This window comes from Micromys minutus (assembly GCF_963924665.1).
Source record: "Micromys minutus genome assembly, chromosome: 22".
Lineage (NCBI taxonomy): Eukaryota > Metazoa > Chordata > Mammalia > Rodentia > Muridae > Micromys > Micromys minutus.
Genome location: NC_137957.1, coordinates 31,452,692 through 31,471,603, shown reverse-complemented (window position 1 = coordinate 31,471,603; position 18,912 = coordinate 31,452,692). Strand labels below are relative to the sequence as shown.

General features: G+C 39.2%; 2 protein-coding genes across 3 annotated transcripts in view; one reads left to right on the top strand and one right to left on the bottom strand.

Moving 5' to 3' along the window:
* The window catches only part of CEP290 (centrosomal protein 290), a gene marked incomplete at its 5' end in the record, with an annotated part of 80,619 nt that extends 74,224 nt beyond the window's left edge, over positions 1 to 6,395 (top strand). The window contains 5 exons of the mRNA XM_080935990.1: positions 906 to 1,047; positions 1,939 to 2,012; positions 2,709 to 2,803; positions 5,321 to 5,400; positions 6,159 to 6,395. Coding sequence (XP_080792116.1) covers positions 906 to 1,047; positions 1,939 to 2,012; positions 2,709 to 2,803; positions 5,321 to 5,400; positions 6,159 to 6,386 — 619 coding nt within the window. The 3' untranslated portion in view covers positions 6,387 to 6,395. The remainder of the gene's footprint in view (positions 1 to 905; positions 1,048 to 1,938; positions 2,013 to 2,708; positions 2,804 to 5,320; positions 5,401 to 6,158) is intronic.
* Positions 6,396 to 6,851: 456 nt separating this feature from the next.
* Positions 6,852 to 17,054, bottom strand: RLIG1 (RNA 5'-phosphate and 3'-OH ligase 1). Of its 2 annotated transcripts, XM_080935991.1 has the most exons (7): positions 16,877 to 17,054; positions 14,072 to 14,189; positions 11,901 to 11,996; positions 11,126 to 11,242; positions 10,159 to 10,356; positions 8,878 to 9,047; positions 6,852 to 7,051 (listed from the first exon to the last, which is right to left on the bottom strand). In XM_080935991.1, exons 1-7 carry the CDS (start codon positions 16,964 to 16,966, stop codon positions 6,863 to 6,865), a joined length of 978 nt encoding a protein of 325 aa, XP_080792117.1. In that variant the 5' UTR covers positions 16,967 to 17,054; the 3' UTR covers positions 6,852 to 6,862. The 2 variants fall into 2 exon arrangements, with proteins under 2 accessions (XP_080792117.1, XP_080792118.1); XM_080935992.1 differs by lacking the exons at positions 14,072 to 14,189; positions 16,877 to 17,054 and adding an exon at positions 13,296 to 13,481.
* Positions 17,055 to 18,912: the final 1,858 nt, after the last annotated feature.

Sequence of the window (18,912 nt, the reverse complement as noted above, 5' to 3'; positions counted from 1 at the left end):
AAATACATGAGCCTATGAGAGGGTGTGGGGACAGGAAGGCATTCTCATTCAAACCACCTGAATGGGTTTTGAACAGAGAAATGGATGGAGTATCCCTGAGCTTCTGATATTTCACATTGACCTTTGGGATCTCTACTAGTTAGTCCTTGTCAAGTAAGCACACCCTTGTAATCTATGTGGAAGATCTGTCCAAATTATTTGACAGTGTTTACAGAATCATAACTACCCTTTCTTGGGCTGTCACAGTCAGATACTTTTCTATATACCTTCCTATATACTTTTCTTCTATACCTTCCTTTTTAATCAATTAAGAAGACAGTACATAATATTTTCCTTTAGAAATGTTTGAATACAGTAAACATTCTCTTCCTATAAATATATGCCTGTAAAACTGTTTAGCTTACATTTTGAAGATTTCTTTTGAGTTGATTTCTTTAGGCCATTTATCATTTCCTTACCCATTACTAATCAGTGTTGCTTCCTACTTTCCACAGCATGCACTGCTTCTCCCAGTCATGCTTAGGAACAGCTTGCTCTTTCTGTGCTGCCACTTTGAGCTATTCCTACCTGAGCACTCCTGGGGTAGGGAAGGGTGCTGGAAGTGGGGAGAGAGTTTTATAAACTGATGAGTGGGTATTTTCTTATGCTCAAATATCAGCCTAACAGCTTTACAGTTGCCAAATTCAGTCCCCAACTTTGATCTTAATCTCCACAGGATTTTAATTGGCACATGTTAATTAGGCTGCTTATCCCTTAACACCATCTTTTAATGCTAAATACATAGCCAAAGTTTTGACAGAAGAAATACTTTGTACATTGCCTTGCATATTTTACTGTGATTTAAGCAGACTTTAATGAGAGAAATTACATATAATACCATAGTAATTTTTTCTTTATCTTTTTAGAATGTATGAGACCAGGATGAAAGAGCTGGAAAACGACATTGCCAAAAAGAATCAAAGTATCACTGACCTTAAACAGCTTGTAAGAGAAGCAAGCGAGAGAGAACAGAAAGCTAAGAAACACACTGAAGACCTTGAACAACAGGTATGTAATAGTCTTTAAATGATAAAACCAAATAATATAGCTCAAGACAATCTTTGAATTGCCTGAATGTGAAAAACATGAAGTTCTGACAGTGTCTCCCCTGGGAGACTGATGCAGCGAATGGTACCTAACTCTCACTCTTTTATGTGTATGTATAAGCCACTAGCTAGATCACTAACTTTATTCTCTCAGTCTCTACATCTTCATTATTAACCATGGCAGGTGTATTGTTAAAGTACATCCCAAATCTGAGACTGTTCTCTGTAGAAGCCATTACCTCATACTGAATGGCTGCGGTAATTTCCTAACTGGTCCCTACAATACAGCGCTTTTCATAGCCTATATCTTCATACAACTCTATCATTTCACGTTTTCTACCAGTTTTTCCAACATTAACTCTTTCAAACCTTTGAACAACTGAAACTCATTTAAGCTTCAGATCTTTATACCTGGTTGTTTTGCTTCAAACACTAGTCATTATTCCCAGTACTCATAGAGCTGACTTATGAACTTCTTTCTATCTTTGCTTAAACTGAGACTCTTCAGAGATCCTATATGAGCACCCTGTCCTCCCTAGGTTATTTTGATGAATAGCCTTTCTCCCTGTGTCACATCCTAGCACAGTATCACTACTGTCCTCAGTAAAAACATAAGGAGTCGGTAAGAAATCCAGCTCCTCTATATGCTGTGCCATCACCTAGGACATGCCTGGGCACGCACTACTGAGTTGCTCACGAACTAGTGACTTGAATGCATAGACTAGAACACAGAACTGTAGTTATGTCATGCTGGCAAAAACCCAAATCGTATACTTTATTAACACTCATCTCTTTCAAACGTCTTATTTCCATGTTGAACTTTTAATCTTCTAATTTTACATTCTGCTCAAAGATTGAGATCCTCAAAAATGTTCCTGAAGGTGCTGAGTCAGAACAAGAGCTTATGCGGGAACTCCAGCTTCTCAGGTACATACATTATGTTTGACTACTTGGAATGCTTTACCATTGCATGTGTGCGTGCTGCATGCAGTGGTTAAGGGGTACGTGCATGCCATGTGCTAAGGAAGGTCAGAGGACAACTTGATAGAGTTGGTTCTCTCTGTCCAAGAATTGAAATCAGGTCATCAGCCCCAGAGCATGCATCCTCATCCACTAGAAAATTATTGTATATAGCCAAGCCTACTCTAGTTAAAGACTAGGGCTTTTCCAAGTTTATTATTATTTTATCCTGTGTCTGGAAACAGAAAGGGGTGGGATTCCAATACTATTATTTGCATTAGTGTAACCTAGTTTAAATGTTTCTATCAGCATAGAATTAAACTTTAGCATTCCAGAAGCAAATCTTAATGAAAGAGAAAAAAATAATTCTATGCTTCTAAGAATTTCTGCGGTCTTTAACTAAGAAAACTACTCTTGAAAGTAATATCAGGACAGATAGTAAAATTGTGGATTTTTTGTTGTTTGGGAATTGGCAGCATTGAAACCTAGAGAGTAAATATTTACCTTATGGTCCTGGGCCACCTCTTCAGCATATTGTCACCAGCACACACTGCCAGAAACATGTTCTGAGTGTAGTTTACTAGGACTTTCTATGAACTGCCTGTGTACGTATGGACTGGCACCTATTGCTTATTTTTCTAACATACTATCACCATATTCTAGATTAGCCAATAATCGGCTGGATAAAGAAAAGGCAGAATTAATCCACCAGATAGAAATTAACAAGGACCAAGCCAGAGCTGAAAGTAGCATACCTGGTAATGTATTTCATAAAACTTGTTGACAATCCCTGGTTTTTGTTTAGTGCTTCCGTCTTGTGTTTCTGGTCATTGTTTTCTATAGTCTCGAATACCTAATCGCATTCAGAGATGGTTTCTCTCAGGTATGAAAATATTCCCACCTATCACTTTGAATTGCTTAGACAACTAAATGGCTAAGTTTTCTCCTTGTAATTCATCTAGGTGTTACAGACTTCATCATACTATGCTGCCCAGCAATGGATGCTGTTGTTTGCTTCTAGTTTCTGAATATACTTCCTTCAGTCCCTATGAACATTTTCTTCTTAATGTTACCAATTGTTGTCTTAATGTTAGTTTAGTAGTTTTTTTTTAAAAAGATACTTGTATATTTTCTATTATAAAATAAAAATGTACTTTTTATTCACTTCCATTCTTATTCAGAAGTTAGCAGTCATTCCTGTATAAGACATAATTACATACAAAACATTTTTGTATGTGTGCACACATGCAGGATACAGTTGTGCTTAATTATTTATTTATAGATCTATATATGCAAATGTAACTGTTCATCACAATATAGTTATAGTTCCTTAAATCAATTCATGGTGTTTTTGAAAAAAGGCACAGTGACAAGTTGAACTAGTCTCCCATATTCCCATCCCAGGAATGACAAGTTAGGGTTTAGCATTGCATTCTTGTTAGTTTTCATATAGAGGTGATCTAGGTAGGAGCACTCGGTACCTGTATACCCAGCTAGAGATTGAATCCGAGCTCAACCAGTGGCTTATGACCACTGAACATTTTCTTTTGAAACTAAAGAAAATAGGTGGATGCAATTTGAACATGTATATGATTATATTTTCATTTCCTCGAGGATCCATGGTTTTCTAATTGTTTTTTGCCAAATTTATAGGATGTCACTTTTTAAAAGGTTATACGTATATTGAGTTTGTGTATTTTTTCTGGATGTACACTATAATCCCAGCTACCCTTGATGTACTACAGAGACTTTTTAAGATCTGAATATCATTTGTGTCTTTAATAATTCCATAGTATGCTAGTGAATGGATACCAGTGAACAGGTTACCTCAGGATGGATGCTTAGCATAGTTCCAGAGCTTCTGGCATAGCTACACTGTATCTCCTAACCTAATCATGCCATCCACTATCTGATATTATGATGAAGTATCACGTTCTACCCCACAGGATTATACCATTTTTTTCTTGGACAGTTTATGTATTTACATTTCAAATGTTACCCCCCTTTCCTAGTTCTTCCCTTTCCCCTGCTTCTGTGAGGATACTCCACCCTGCCTCCTACCCACTCCCACCTCAACATTCTTGCATTCCCCTATACTGGGGAAACCAGCCTTCATAGGACCAAGGGCTTCTCCTCCTATTGATGGCAGACAAGGCCATCCTCTGCTACATATGCAGTTAGAGACATGGGTCCCTCCATGTGTGCTCTTTGGTTAGTGGTTTAGTCCCTGGGACTCTGGGGGTCTGGTTGCTTGATATTGTTCTTCCTATGGAGTTGCAAACCCTTTCAGGTCCTTTAGTCCTTTTTCTGACTCCTTTATTGGGGTCCCCATGTTCCTTGTGATTGTTATCTGCAAGCATCCTCATCTGTATCAGTAAGGCTCTGGCAGAGCCTCTCAAGAGACATCCATATCAGGCTCTTGTCAGCAAGCACTTTTTGGCATCAGCAATAGTGACTGGGTTTGGTGGCTGCATATGGGACGGATCTCTAGGTCAGACAGTCTCTGGTTGGCCTATCCTTCAGTCTCTGTTCCACTTGGTCTCCGTATTTCCTCCTGTATTTTGTTCCCTCTTCTAAGAAGACTGAAGCATCCATATTTTGGTCTTTTTTCCTCTTGAGCTTTATGTGGTCTATAAATTTTATCTTGGGTATTCTGAGCTTTTGGGCAAATATCCACTTACCAGTGAGTTCATACCGTGTGTGTTCTTTTGTGACTGGGTTACCTCAGTCAGGATGATAGCTTCTAGTTCTATCCATTCGTCTAAAAATTTCATGAAGTCATTGTTGTTAATACCTGAGTAATACTCCATTGTGTAAGTGTACCACAATTTCTGTATCCATTCCCATTGAAGAATGTCTGGGTTCTTTCTAGCTTCTGGCTATTACCAATTTTATATTCTGAATAATTTGAAACTGTTTCATAGAGCTCATGGAGAGTCCTGATGCTACTTTGTATTAATGTGTGATATGATTAGTTCTTTGCCTGTATATTTGGTACCTAACAAATTTACTAGTTGCAAGAGTTTTTTCTGTAAAATAAGAATTTCTCTCATATAAAAAAACCCTAGCAGCTACCCCTGCTGGCTTGCCCTGTTGTCACCATGCCTACTAGTAGTAGCATATGGCTTGCAGGACAAGCCTTCCCACCATACAGTGCCAGAAGATGCCAGACTGTAGGTTTCATGTTTCCTGTTTATTCTGAAACAGATCCTCTATCTTTAACTCACTCACAGTGAAGGAAACCTAAGTCATAATTTTCATGACTATTTTGGCAGATTCTGATCACCTGAAGGAAAAGACAAATGACCTGGAGACACAACTCAGAAGGTCGGAACTGGACAAGCAGCATTTGAAGGTAATTGTTACTTGTATCTCACTTTAGTGTGCCCAGTGTTCTGTGAGATCAGCTTTGGGAAACATTTTTATGATCACTATCTTTAAGTATGTGCCTAAAATTTCGTGGATTTATTTTACACTTTAATAGTCTTGACTCATGGCAACTTTTTATTAAACAACTTGCAAAAGCAAACAATCAGACAAACATGAAGGATTAGAGAAGAAATTTATTTTTTTTAATTGTAACCAATGCAAACCTTTTAATAGCAGGTTTTCTTAATTTGGGGGTCATGGTGGGAAAAGTGCTTAGACCTTGAAATTATTTTCTGGGATCTTTCCCTTAAATCATTTCTGTTCTCTCCCTTAAGACTCCAGAAACACAACGGTCTGAAGTGAGCACTGCCTGCTCTTCACTGTTGGTGTAAATGCTGTTAGCATTCACGCTCCTTCACCAGGGGCTTCACTTTTATAAGTCTCACAGTTTGCATGATCATAAATATTAGATAGGAAAGGTAAAAAATCAGAACATTAAAAATACTAAAAAGTCTTAAATGTTGTGAAAAGCAAAGTCCCTCTCGATTGCCTGAGAAAACTTGAAGCAGTTTAAGATTCAGTCTTAAAATAAAGCCAAAGATGACAGCCTGTACATTATTCCCATGGTTCAATGGAACCGTGAACAGTAAAATATAAAGAAAATTATCTAAGATTTTGAGTTTTCCTGTTTATAATCAAATCTAAATTCCAAACCAAAACATGTATCCTGTATGTAATTTTTAGGAGGAAATTAAAAAGCTGAAAAAAGAACTGGAGAATTTTGATCCTTCATTTTTTGAAGAAATTGAAGACCTGAAGTATAATTATAAGGAAGAAGTGAAAAAAAATATTCTACTAGAAGAGAAGTTAAAAAAACTTTCTGAACAATTTGGCTTTGAATTGCCCAGCCCTGGTGCTGCTTCTGAAGAGCCAGAAGATGGGGAGAGCTCTAACAGTTTACCTATTTATTAACAGCCTCCTTTAACTGTACAGTTAAAACTATGAGTTAAAAGGTTTCAGCTGGAAATCAAGCAGTCTGAACTCTATAGAGGTTACATCTCAAAATATTGTATTTTTTTTTTGCTTAAAAATAAAATCATATTTAGTTTTAACTTGTTAGAAAAGTATATTTTTGAAGATTTTAATAATTTATGACTATACAGTACACAATGAGGTATGATATTCCTATTTTCATATCTTAAATTTTCTAAAAGCATAAAGGTAAGCTTATAATGATCTTACAATTTAAAGTTGATTATTTTATACTTATTTTTGTGTTAAGATATTCAAATTCTAACAATGATTTCTATACATACCTAGAAACATTTTTAGAAGTTGACATGTTTTGCCAAACAGCTAGCAAAATTAAATTGAAAGTTTGACTCTGTAAACATGGCAAACTGTTTAATATTAAAAAAATCAAAATAATCCCAAATATTATTTCCATCTTATACATCAAGGATTATATCTTTGAGCCTATCAAATTTCTGTTTATCTATTTTTAAAAGCTGATTAAACAAAGACTTGTTATCAAAAGCACAGTCATATTTGTTCAAGTTCATGTTAATAATAACTGGTTTGGAGTTCATGTAAGTATCCGGAAGTGGCCAGCATAAACCAAGATGGTGGCGGTGGACCTGTAAGGAGGAAAAAATTATGGTATTAGCTTTAGTCTGTAAATTACATAACTTAATTGTAAATACTTATTTCGGGTGTCTGCTACCTGCCAGGTACAATGTAAGGATTTACCTTTTCTTTCTTATTTTAATTAAATGCTATAGCTGTTCTTTTGACATAGTCTGTCTTCCCTGTTCGAATATGAGCTTCCTGAAGGCAGAGCTATTGTTTTGTTAACTCTGCTAACACCCGAAAATGCCAGTAACAAAATTAGGAAAGGAACTACTTCTTGAAAATTTAATGAATATAATCTGTTGGTGACTATAGAAAAAAACAAAGAAAGAAAAGTGTGAGCCAGACTGTACTGTCACCAAAGGGAATGTTATTGGTATAATGCTAGGTAGGGTAATCTGGGACATGGTTGGGTAGCAGTTTCTCCACGTGAAAACATGTCCCCTAGATGGAGCCTCTTTAAGACCCAGAAAGTAAACAGACTTCACAAGATTCCCAAAACTTTGTGTGAGGTTCCAGTCACTGGAGGGAAGACTCTGCTCCCACCAAAGCAGCGGGGAGCTGCCTGCAGACTGTGCAGGGAGTCCCTAGGATGATGCTTTTGTGTAGTCCCTCAAGCCTGAGAGCTTCTTGCTGATCTGCAGCCTTTGGGTCCTCCATGCTCCTGGCAAGTAGCTCCGCACCCATATTCCTGTTAAGTAACCACAGTAAAGTCCCTGGTTCACAAGTATGTGTCCAGTGCCTTCTCTGTGTAAGTGGGCATTTGTTCACATCTCCCTAGAACTAAGCAGTCACACAACAACCAGATAATGTGTGTTTTCCCCAACAGTGATGGGAGTGAAGGGAGGATACTGGTAAGTCTTATCACACCGGAACAGCACTGCGCAGGAAGTGGTAAGTCAGTTGTGAAGAATCAATCAGGGTAGAAATGAAAGATGAGTGCTTCCCGGGGCAATAGAGCAATTCAAGCCACAGAATTGCACACGGCCCAAAGTAAACTGAGCACCTAGTTGACTAGGAAACAGAGATTCCACAGATGAGAGCGCTGAACTGTTATGGAGTAATGGCAAGAGGACTTAAACAGTGGAGGTGGGCTTCCAGTTTGAACAGTGGAGATGGCAGTGCGAAGACTCAGATTTGGGAGAGATCAGACAAATCCAGGGTACAAGACACAAAGGGTGTTAGCTGCCACCACTGGGCACTTTCTTATTATTTTTTTTCACCAAATGTATTTTATTTGGAAAAATATTTTTTCATCAAGGTATTTGTGTTAAAGTATAACTAATTTATTGCTATTTTACATTGATTGATAAATGTTTTTTTTCTCTTTTTTTTTTTAGATACTCTCTGTATTTACATTTGAAATGTTCTCCCCTTCCCCCACCCAGCTCCTATCCCCCCTCCCCCTCCACTTGTCTCCAGGAAGGTGCACTCCCTCCTCTAAACCTCAAGGGAATGCCTTGTCCATTCCCCTGCATTGGGAAACTTGCACCAGGCACTTTCTACTCAACAAAATCTCTAATAAGTCAGTTTGGGAAGTACTGAGTTACATTAAGCACAGCACAGCATGTCCTAGAGAACTCAATGTGCCACAGGAATTCCCAGGAGGGAATGTGTTATCACTTTAACTCAGAAGCACATCTGGTGTAGACAGTTCCTGGCTGAACATCTCCATCAGTATGTAGTCAGTCTGACACTTCCCAGAGGCTTGACTCTGTTTCATCCTCATGGTGCACGAAATGAGACTGAGTGCCAGAATGAATACAGTCGTCACAGAGAAACCAAGTGTCACATCTTTATTTTCTGAACATATTTAAGCTGCTTTTGTCATTACCTTAATTAAACAGCCGTCACCACAATGCCACACAATCCCTTCGATTTGACCCTCTCTGCAGTCTTCAAACCAGGACAGCAGGTCATTGTGTTTCAGCCTAGGCAGGTTTCTGACCTGGAATGCTCCATGTGGTGTAAGAAAATGTAATGGGTATTTCTTGCTTCCTAGCCCTAAAATGGTAAAATTTTCAGAAAACAAACATTTTTTCAGTCAGATTCTTTTTAGGAAGAGTGAGAAAATGTATCTTGCCAAGTGTATAAAGGTCTAAACATTTAGGGCTAATGCTAACAAAAAGTTTGGTTTTTCTGTAGAGAATAATTCCAAGTGCCATAAGTCCTTTTTTCATTCAAATGCAGTTCTTCCATAAACTAAATTTCACTTCCGTGCACTCTCTGCACTGGGCCTTGGGCACTGACCTGTGGACCATGTTCAGACAGACACCTATCTATGGTAAGTAGTTTCACTGGCATGCAGCCTTATCTATTCACGTAAGTACTACTGATGGCCCATTTCAAAGATACGGCTAACAGAGCTTAAAATATTGGCTATCAAACATTTTTTACAGAGAAAAATCTGTTAGCATGTGTTATATCATTAGCTACACTCTGCTTTTACTCCTTGTTTCCCTGATGGCATCTTTGATCCTATATGTAAGCTTTATACCCATCACTCAAAACCTACTGAAACTTGTGTCTGCACACGTGTTTCTGTGGAATGCAGGTGTGTGCATGTTTGCAGTCTGCATTATGGAGACAGTAGATTAACACTGAATATCTTCAATGGTTTTCTATCTTATAATTTGAAAAAGGTTGTCTTTCTGTACCTGGACTAGGCTACACTGCGTGCCCTTGCAAGGCTCAGAGAGCCTCTTCCACCTCTCTGGCTCTTGGACTACAGGCATGCACCACTGTGCCCAGCTTTTAATATGAATGTCAGGGATCCAAACTCGTATGGACTGGGCCACTTTCCAATACCTTCCATCTGCTTTTGATGTCTCTGGAATTGGTATTTACAGCTTTAGTGCCTTTATTCTATTTTGTGACTCCTTTCAACTCTACTCCAGGATGCCACTGATTAACTCAATCATCCTGGCATCCGCCCTGATGCTTTATACAGTACGCTGCCAATTCTGACTTTTGCCTATATTTATGAATGACCTAACAGGGACCAGTGCCTTTTCACCCAGCTAACTCACCTAAACACAGATGTGTTAGTTCCCTCCTCAGTATGTTTCTCAGTGAGACTTTAGGACTTCTCTCTATAATAAACACCTTCGCTTACCATATGGGTTTCCATTGATATTCGTTCCTATCAGCTCCAGAGTTTGCTCCAAAAGCTCTGACAGGGGAACAGTGCTAATTTCCAAAACTCCAGGATCATCAGGATGGTGCCTCAGTACCAGGGAAATTCCAAACTCATAATTCACTACGGACGAGTGCCAGCAATATTGCTTGCTGTTCTTTTCTACTGGTACCCAACCTATTAAAGAAAAAATTATTCTATTAAAAGATACAGACCTTTCTTTTCTTTTCTTTTCTTTTTTCTTTTTCTTTTTTTTTTTTTTTTTTTTTGGTTATAAACATTCCTTATTTTCTAGATTCCCTTATACAGACAAAAATCAGCGAGGAAGTTAACACTTTCACTATTTTCGTTGTAGTTATAACGTTGTTTACCCTGTTGGGTACAAACATGGATTAAACATATTCTTCAAAGAACTCATCTTGGTTCAGGAGCAACTGAACACTATACTGAAAAAGCATTAAAGGTTCTTCTCTTAAAAACGCTTCAGTATCTTTTCTAAATGCCTAGTATTGTCACAACGTTTCATTTAATAAAGTGAGCTTCTCCCTAGTGTCAGAGACAACAAACAGACACAGTGGTGTTCCACAGTGTGCACCACTGTTCCACTCATGCTCAACACGTCACTGAATTCCTGTTTGTTGTTACTGGTTCGTACTTCTATTGCTAGATTAAGCTCCCTCAATACGGAAAACTTGCTACATATAAGTCACTCTAACCAAAACCTGATAAAATATGCTCATCCTTGAGAAACATTCAAGCCTACAAGGATATCTCCTCCTATGTTTTAAATACAAACTCTTAAGACCTTTCAAGAAACTTCATTCAGAAATTCTGCACTATAAATATAAACTGAAGAGCTAGATTAAAACAAATTCCTAATTGGACCTTTTTTTGTTTGTTTCTTATACTAAACACAAAGCACACTTGGGAGGGGATTACGTGATACCAGGAATGTGTCCGTTTTCATCAGGCAATGGCTTCCCGTTCTGCTTTTCTATTTCCTTTGCTGGTATCCAGCACTCTGGGACAGGCTTGAAGTCTTCCTCAGTGTTCCAGTGAAACTCTAGAAGGCATCGCTACACTTTACATGGTTGCATAATGAATCCATCATCTCAGATGTGGTAAGTCCTATTATCACTGCTGTGCAACTACATTCCAAAACTAGGGAGTTAACCCTAAATATTCAGCTTTCAGTACACTACCACGTACACACTACGGTCTAAAGTAGCCAATAGTCTATGAGGATGTATGAGTTTTAATGTGCTCACTACATAGTACTTCATAAGTCATATATACAAATGAGCATAGATAGGTAATGAATGTGTATAATATAGTCAACGGTGCTATAACAAGACGATCTTCATATTCACAACATGATTTAGGAAAATATTTTTCTCATACAAACAGAATGAAAATGTATCCCAGATAATGCTGTACATTTAAACTGCACCGATAGTTTTTCAGTATTCATGTCTGTGCATGTGTCTGCCAGACTGCCTCTGTCAGAGCACCGTGTCAATTTTAGTCCAAAAAGTGATTATTTATATATAAGTAAATGAATAAGTATATAATATATAAATATATATGAGATATAAATGACTATATAATATATAAAATTATTTTTCCCAAAGACAGAAATTCAAGATGGATGTACATGGAAGAACCATAGCAATAAACCACAAATGTTAGATCCAAAAAGTTTAAAGAAAAAAATCACTAACCTTTTGCACTTTCTTTTGAATGTAGAAATTTTTTAAATCTTTTGTCAGCTTGCTTGTTAGGTTTTCTATCTAATCGAGCCCAAAGGTATGGCTGACCTAAAAATGTAGTAATAAAAGAAAAGGTCAGAAGGAAACTAAGAAAAACCCTGACAGCCTTGAAAGACAAAAGAAATGCAGTGTATGCTGCGCAGCCCTGAGGCATCATCCCAGTGTGTGAAAGGAGGCACTTCCTTTGTTAAGAGGGTGATAAAAATGCATGGCCCTTTAACAGCAGGTCCCTTCCTAAAAGGAGTGGGCACAGCCAGGTGATTGTGATTACAAGTGCCCCAAACATTACCCTGCAGTGTGGGCTTAATCCAAGGTCAAGCCATTACACACACTGGTGAGGGGTTGGTTTGTAATCCAGGTGTAATTACTGCTAAAAGTGAGACCTCTGAACTGTATCTGGTTTCACTGAGACTTCTGCATTGCTTGCTAAAGTCACTGCTTACCTAGCTGGAAGATCTTTATGCAACCAGCTGAAACAGAAACAATCCTGCAAGTCAGGCTCTTCTTCAAGTTCCTGATTCTGAAGTGTTACCTGAACATATCAGGGGTTCCTACTCTGAGAAAAATGTGTCCTGCAGGACAAAAGCAGGATAAAACACAGATTGCCCGCGGCATTTCCACACCTGCTGCTCTGCTCTTCGATAGGCTTACTTCTGACACCCTTACTGAGTATTTGTCCATCTGTCATCTTTGTCCTGAGCATTCTTAAGCAGTAAGACTCCAACACTAATTACTCCCATAATGCACATCACATAGGAATCAGATAGAGCTTACTCCAACATAGAAAGTTAATTCCAATAGCACTAGCTATCCATACACACAACACAAAGAACTAGATACAAACTATATTGTTTCTGGTTGCATAAACTCTTTGCCCTTTTTACTGTTAAACATATAAAACTGCACTTCACACATTATCATTAGTATGGCTACTATCACCAATAATAATAATAATCATAATCATCATCATCATCAGTCCTAGTGAGGATATAGAAAAATTAGAATATCTAGAGACAAGAACTTCTGGTATGACCATTATGGAAAATAAATGATGGTTACTCAAATTTTCTAAATGAAAATTAACATCAGATCCAGTAATTCCATGTGTAGGATCATACCCAAAAAGCAGAAGGTAGTAAGTACTTCAGGCGACGCTTTTACCATTGGCTTGAAGGTGGAAGCAATGCAAAAATGCCCATCAGTGACTGAAGTGAACAAATGCACGCTGTATATATTAAGCTTCTTAAAAATGTACATAATCTGATGTAGGGTATGTTCCAATAGGGAAGAACACTGTGCTAAGATGAAAGAGTAAGCCAGCTACAAAGAGGCCATTCCCATGCTTACCTATAGGCAAACTAAGAGACACTGGGCTAAGAGGCTGGGAATGGGCTCTGTGGAGAGGGGAGGTGGGCGAGTTCCCAGCCAGCAGCTTCAGTTGGAGAAGACCAAGTATTCTAGAGGTGAATGGTGGTGAGGGTAGGACCATGTGAATCTTCTTAATACCAGTGTTCTTCACCATTCTAAAGTCCAGGTACGAGGGCAAAACTTTCTGTGTATCTTATCACAGCTGAAAAGTTTTAGAGTGCATTTCAGAACATTACCTGACACCAAGGAATAAGATCTAGCTCACCTACCTATTTTTATCCTTGGAACTGAGAGTTAATCTCACCATCCACCAGTAATTACAATGTCTGTCTCTCATCACTCTGAACTTCCTAAAGTATGTTCCTGATTAGAGACCTGGCCAGTAGGAATAAAAACACGGGACACAGCACTGGGATGATGCAATGACAAGCTTCTGAAGAGGACAAAGCCAGGTTCCATTACTGTGTGGCCATTAACTGAGTGCTCTTAGACATTACTGAACCCGGCTGAGACTCAGTTTCCTCAAATAAGGGATTATGCAACACCTTTTTATCAGGGTACCTGGCCTTTCATGGTATCAAGTTATTGTTAGTCACATATCTTTTCCTTCCCCAGGAAAAGGAAACATAATCACCCTTTTTTTTTCCACTAAGTGACTACAGTAATGTTTTCAAGAGTTAGGAGTCAATGCCCATCTCAGATGGCCCGGGATCTATACAATAGCACTTTTAGTAAACAGAACAGCTGTGCTTTACCTTTGTAGTTAGTAACATAGCAACATGTCCCATCCACCTTTTCTGTTGCAACTGCATTGTACACGTCTGCATCTAACGCCTTTTCACTTAGAGTTTCAGTTGCCAGAACTTTAAATGGCTTAAAAGAAGAGAGAGAAAAACTGGTGTAAGATACACAGCCTCTGCCTCCACACACAGGCTTGCCTGAACGGTGCCTAACGTCATCCATTCTAAAGGTCTGTCTGCTCTTCATTCTGCAAGAAATGGTGAAGTAATTCAGTTTCTCAAGTTTCCCGAATGTTTGTTTGTTTGTTTGTTTTTTAGACCTGTGTTGCTCTGGAGCCCCGACCACCCTTAACATCCTAACCCTTTTGCTTTAGCCTCTGGTTCTGGAATTGCCCTCCTGACCTGCCACACCAGCTCGCCTACCCTTCTTGACAGTACAGTTCAACTTCTACACAGACTGTTGAGTATTTACCCACTTGTTATCCCCCACGATGAAGCCAGGGAACATGCCTTACTCTGTTGCATCCTCAGTACAGGTTCAAGATGAACAATCCCATTCTTTGTGACTATGCATTAGCTACAATAAACACTATTCTTGAGAAGGATAAAGATGTACTTTATCAGCTTTAGTGAGCTACAACACTGAGAAGTACCAAAGAGGAGAGAGGATAGAAGGACAGGGAGTCCTTGGAGGAGGAACATTTGAGCAGATCTGATGGATGGGAAGAAAAGGCCCACAGACAGGACATTCTTCTATGTGAAGAATGCAAGTCAACACTCGTGTTTGGGTGTGTTTGGAACGAAAGTGCAGGTAAAATTAGATCTCATGCTTGCTTAATCACAGAGGCTGTTCTGGTCCAACCCATATATTTCCCAATAATGACTCTCCGTACTCCAAGATTAAGCCTACTGCTCAATAATGAGATATTTACACAATTTATTTTTCAAATCACACTTGGTTCTTAGTTGTAGTGGGAGTCTCGGAGAGATGGCCTCTGTCTTGGGCCACATTTTCAAAAAATGAGAAAATGATGGCTATTTAAGTTTCTAAAACTTTCTTGCAAACCTGAAACCCACATGATTACCACAGGAACATGTTAAAATATATAAAAGTATAAACAAGACGTGATTTCATCATAAAGAAGTCACAAAGATATGTATCACTAAGAACCTTTTGACATAATTCTTCAATGTCCCTTCCACTTCCCGAAAACAAAACAACCCCCACCCCTAACCAGTAGTTTCTAAAACTGACAATTCCTTTTAAAAGCCAAAGTCAAAATGTTTCATGAATACACTTTTCATGACTGTTATCAACAGCATGACAAAACACATTTCTCTTAGCATGTCATCTCTGGTCAGTTGTGTTGATCTTACATATCTGCATAAAACCTTCAAGTCAGATTGTAAAAGCATCTTACAGGTCAGGGATGTAGCTCAACAGGAAAGCATTTACCTAGCACGTGCAAGACTGGAGTTTATCCTAAGGTGCTAACACGTGGATCTCCCCCATCTCTTGGATCATCACCCAATATGGCTCACGAGGGAATAGAGATGTGTGCAGGTTGAGTAGGCTGTGGAACGGCTTTGGAAGCCCTGTGAATAAGTACTGTGTCTGAATACCCACACTGGGACCAACTATCAGGAGGCAGATTAACTTTACTTTTGGTGATTCAAAGCTTATAATGTTTGGGGGACTGAGGGTAGGATGGGTAAAGGTTAGCACTTGCTCAGGGTTTAGGGTACCAAAATGCCTCATTAGCAGGGGGAAGCACTTTAGGAGTCTCAGGTGCTGCCTGAACAGGTTCTTACCAGAAGAAAGGGAACTGATCCTGTGATCTAACTGAGGCTGCGAGGTATGTGGGGCCTTAGAATTCCCCAGACAAGGTCAAAGAAGAAGCCCTGCTAATGAAGGGAGTTTCCCATATTTTGCCAAGCCCAGAGTCTATCCGGTTATCTGTGTGTTAACAGGCATTTAATCTAAAAGGCAAGAAAGGGGCCCGTGAGAGGAGAAAAATGAAAAAATGGGGCTCTAAAGATGGAGAGTAATAGAGTACCAAAATAGAAGAGGTATTAGGGCATGGGGGAGGGGAGACTGCAGGAGTTTGTGAAGTTTGTTAATAAAGTGGGGGGGGGCCAAATTAAGTATGAAAATGCCACAAAGAAACCTCTTTGTATAATAATAATAATAATAATAATAATAATAATAATAATAAAAACCAGAGGGCCAATGGTACAGTGGTAATGTGGAAGAGTGGAACTCACTACAGATGCATATGCTGATCCTAAGTTGAGAGGTGAAGAACTTTGCTACATAACAAAGAATCACACTGACATAAACTATATAGTTTCTCTTTCACTGAAGGCTCGCTCTGTGTAAAACACGTAGCAACACGACTAGTAAATCTTAGGATAAGAATTCAAAACAAAAAATTCCAAGAGGTCTGATTTGCATGATCTAGTTAGGCTAGCTGTCAAGACTGTTAGGGGTTCCTAGCACACAACAGGTAAACGAGGACTTCTCAGACTTTTGACAGTAGTTCCATGTCAGACTGCCATGATACCTCATTACTCCAGTGCTGTCAAGGGAAGATTACGATGTAGGTTCTCGAATCTGCCAGAACACGTCTGAGTCACCTGATCAGGGAGGGTACAATTTAAAAAGGACTCTCCCACACTCCTTGCAGCTAAGAAGATACAAGAAGCTGTAGGTCAGGGAAAATGGGAACTTCACCCAAACCTCCCGGGTAAAACCTGCAGGGCTCACGGGCAGCAGCGCAGCACTGGAGGAGCCGCCCAGCAGCACACGCCGCCGGGTACCTGATGCTCCCGCTTGGCTGAAGGCTCAGCTTTCACCTCCGTCACAAACACGCACGGCATCTTCCGCTGCACCGAGCCCAGGCGGTTCATGGTGCAACCTGTCTCCACTGCGCGGAGGCCCGGGCGGAGGAAGTCTGCAGCAACAAGCAGGGTGAATCCACACACCAGTCAGAGGATACCAACAGCACCATGAAGGTCCACCCCGGAGAGAGGCGGGGCACTCAATACCGGAAGCACCCGCTTGGTCGCGGTGCATTCTGGGAGTTGTAGTGTGATCGTGCGGCTACAGAGCATGCGCCTCCACGTGGGTGATTCCCTTAAGTGTTGATGTCCAATTTGAAAAAAAAAAAAAAAAAAGAACCGTTACCCGGTGTTGTGTACTTGGCCACAACTTAGTAACGATGATGTTTTCAGGAATTAATTTTAAGTTATAAGTGATGAATCACTTTAGCACGTTTCTACTGAAACTCTTTTACATGCTTATTTTCTATCAAATTTAAGAGATTGGAAACCTGGAGAAGTTTAGAAAATACTTTGAGACATTTCCTAGTGTTCAGACATAAAACCTGACTTCCCAGGAAAAACATTAAAGCAAACAAACAAACCTTACAATGAAAAGAACTGGAATTCTGCTTGAATTAACCACCACACTGTGTATAATTTGGTTCTTGGTATCCTTTCTGATGAGAGTAAAATTTAAACAAGTTCAAAGACATAGGAATAACAAACAGCTCTGTCACGTTTTTCTTGGGAATCCAACATAAGACTTGAAACACCTTTGTTTGACTTACTGTCTAAAAGGAAGTAATAAAATTGAAGCTTGAATAAGAAATATTATATTCTAGTAGTAGATCTATCTCATTGAAACCTAAGACCATAGGGAAATTTTTACTCTTACCATCTTAGATAATTACAGAAGGTAATTTATGTTTGTATTATTGTTTTTTGTAATTCCAATTAATATTTTTACAAATGTTTAATCAGCATGTATCAAACTGCCTAGCATCTTACTTTAAAGTCAAGTGTTGGTAGCTTCTTTGAGGCTCTAGAAGAATCCTAAGCAACAGCTTGTCCTGTGACTTTCAGACAATGAAATAACCTTTAAATCTCTCAACTGTCATTTTCCAAACTGCCACAGAATATTCTAGATCCAACATTCTGCCATTTCTTAGAAAAGATGATCTTTCAAAAACATTCCACTTGCTCTGAGCCTCTCTCTGGATGGACCAACAGCTATATTTTGGTTTCTTAAATGCCTGGAGAAAAGCTTCCAACAGAAACAGAAGAGTCCACAGCAGGAGAACATCACAGGATCAGGTTATAGATGTAAACTGTGCCTCTACTCTAATGGATGGCAGGCATTAGCTTCACCTCACTCCCATGCAGAGCTGGTAGAGCTGAACCCCACCTCTGTACTTAGAGGTGTGTTCCAGGAGAATATATTGAAAAGCTTTCTTTTCTCTGATGTGTTATCAATCTAGTACTCACCAAGAAGAAACGCCATGTGAATCTAACCAGCACAATACAGAAGCTCTGGGTCTGTTTTCGAAGACAAATTTCGTATCACTTTTCATTACAATCCTCTGGAGTTGAATTAAAGCTTCCTGTAGAAGACAGAAATGAAATCTGCAGGAGGAAGGAAGTGAGGTGCAAGTGGAAAATAAAAAGTGATAAGAAAAGGGAAACAAAACCTAAGAAAAAAGTGAGGTGCTTGGCGTGTTCTAGACTTACAGAAGCTATGCGTCTAACGAGTTACACGATGAAGTTTTAATTTGTTTTATTTGTCTAATCCCTTTGTGTCTGGGAGCCGATTTTGCCATCCCACCAGCTGTCAAGAGGTGAACGGCCTTTTCAGATCTTTTCCTGTGTGAAATCTCTTAACTCAGTTTGATAACGGTATTGGAAAGCGGTCTAGTGAAACTTAACCCTTGATCAGGGAATTCACCTGGAGGAGATGGGATGAACCCCCTGAAGATACTGCTTAGAGCTGTTTCTCCCTCTTGCCTGTTACAGTGAGCACTTTGCTATTGAAGAGA

Bases quoted from the DNA above. Each gene is read 5' to 3' on its own strand.
- RLIG1 (XM_080935991.1), bottom strand. From the start codon at position 16,966: ATGAACCGCCTGGGCTCGGTGCAGCGGAAGATGCCGTGCGTGTTTGTG. The intron at 11,997-14,071 runs GTAAAGCACAGC...CTACATTTTTAG, and splicing joins CTATGTTACTAACTACAAAG to GTCAGCCATACCTTTGGGCT. The intron at 10,357-11,125 runs GTATCACGTAAT...TTTCTTTAATAG, and splicing joins TGAAAACGGACACATTCCTG to GTTGGGTACCAGTAGAAAAG.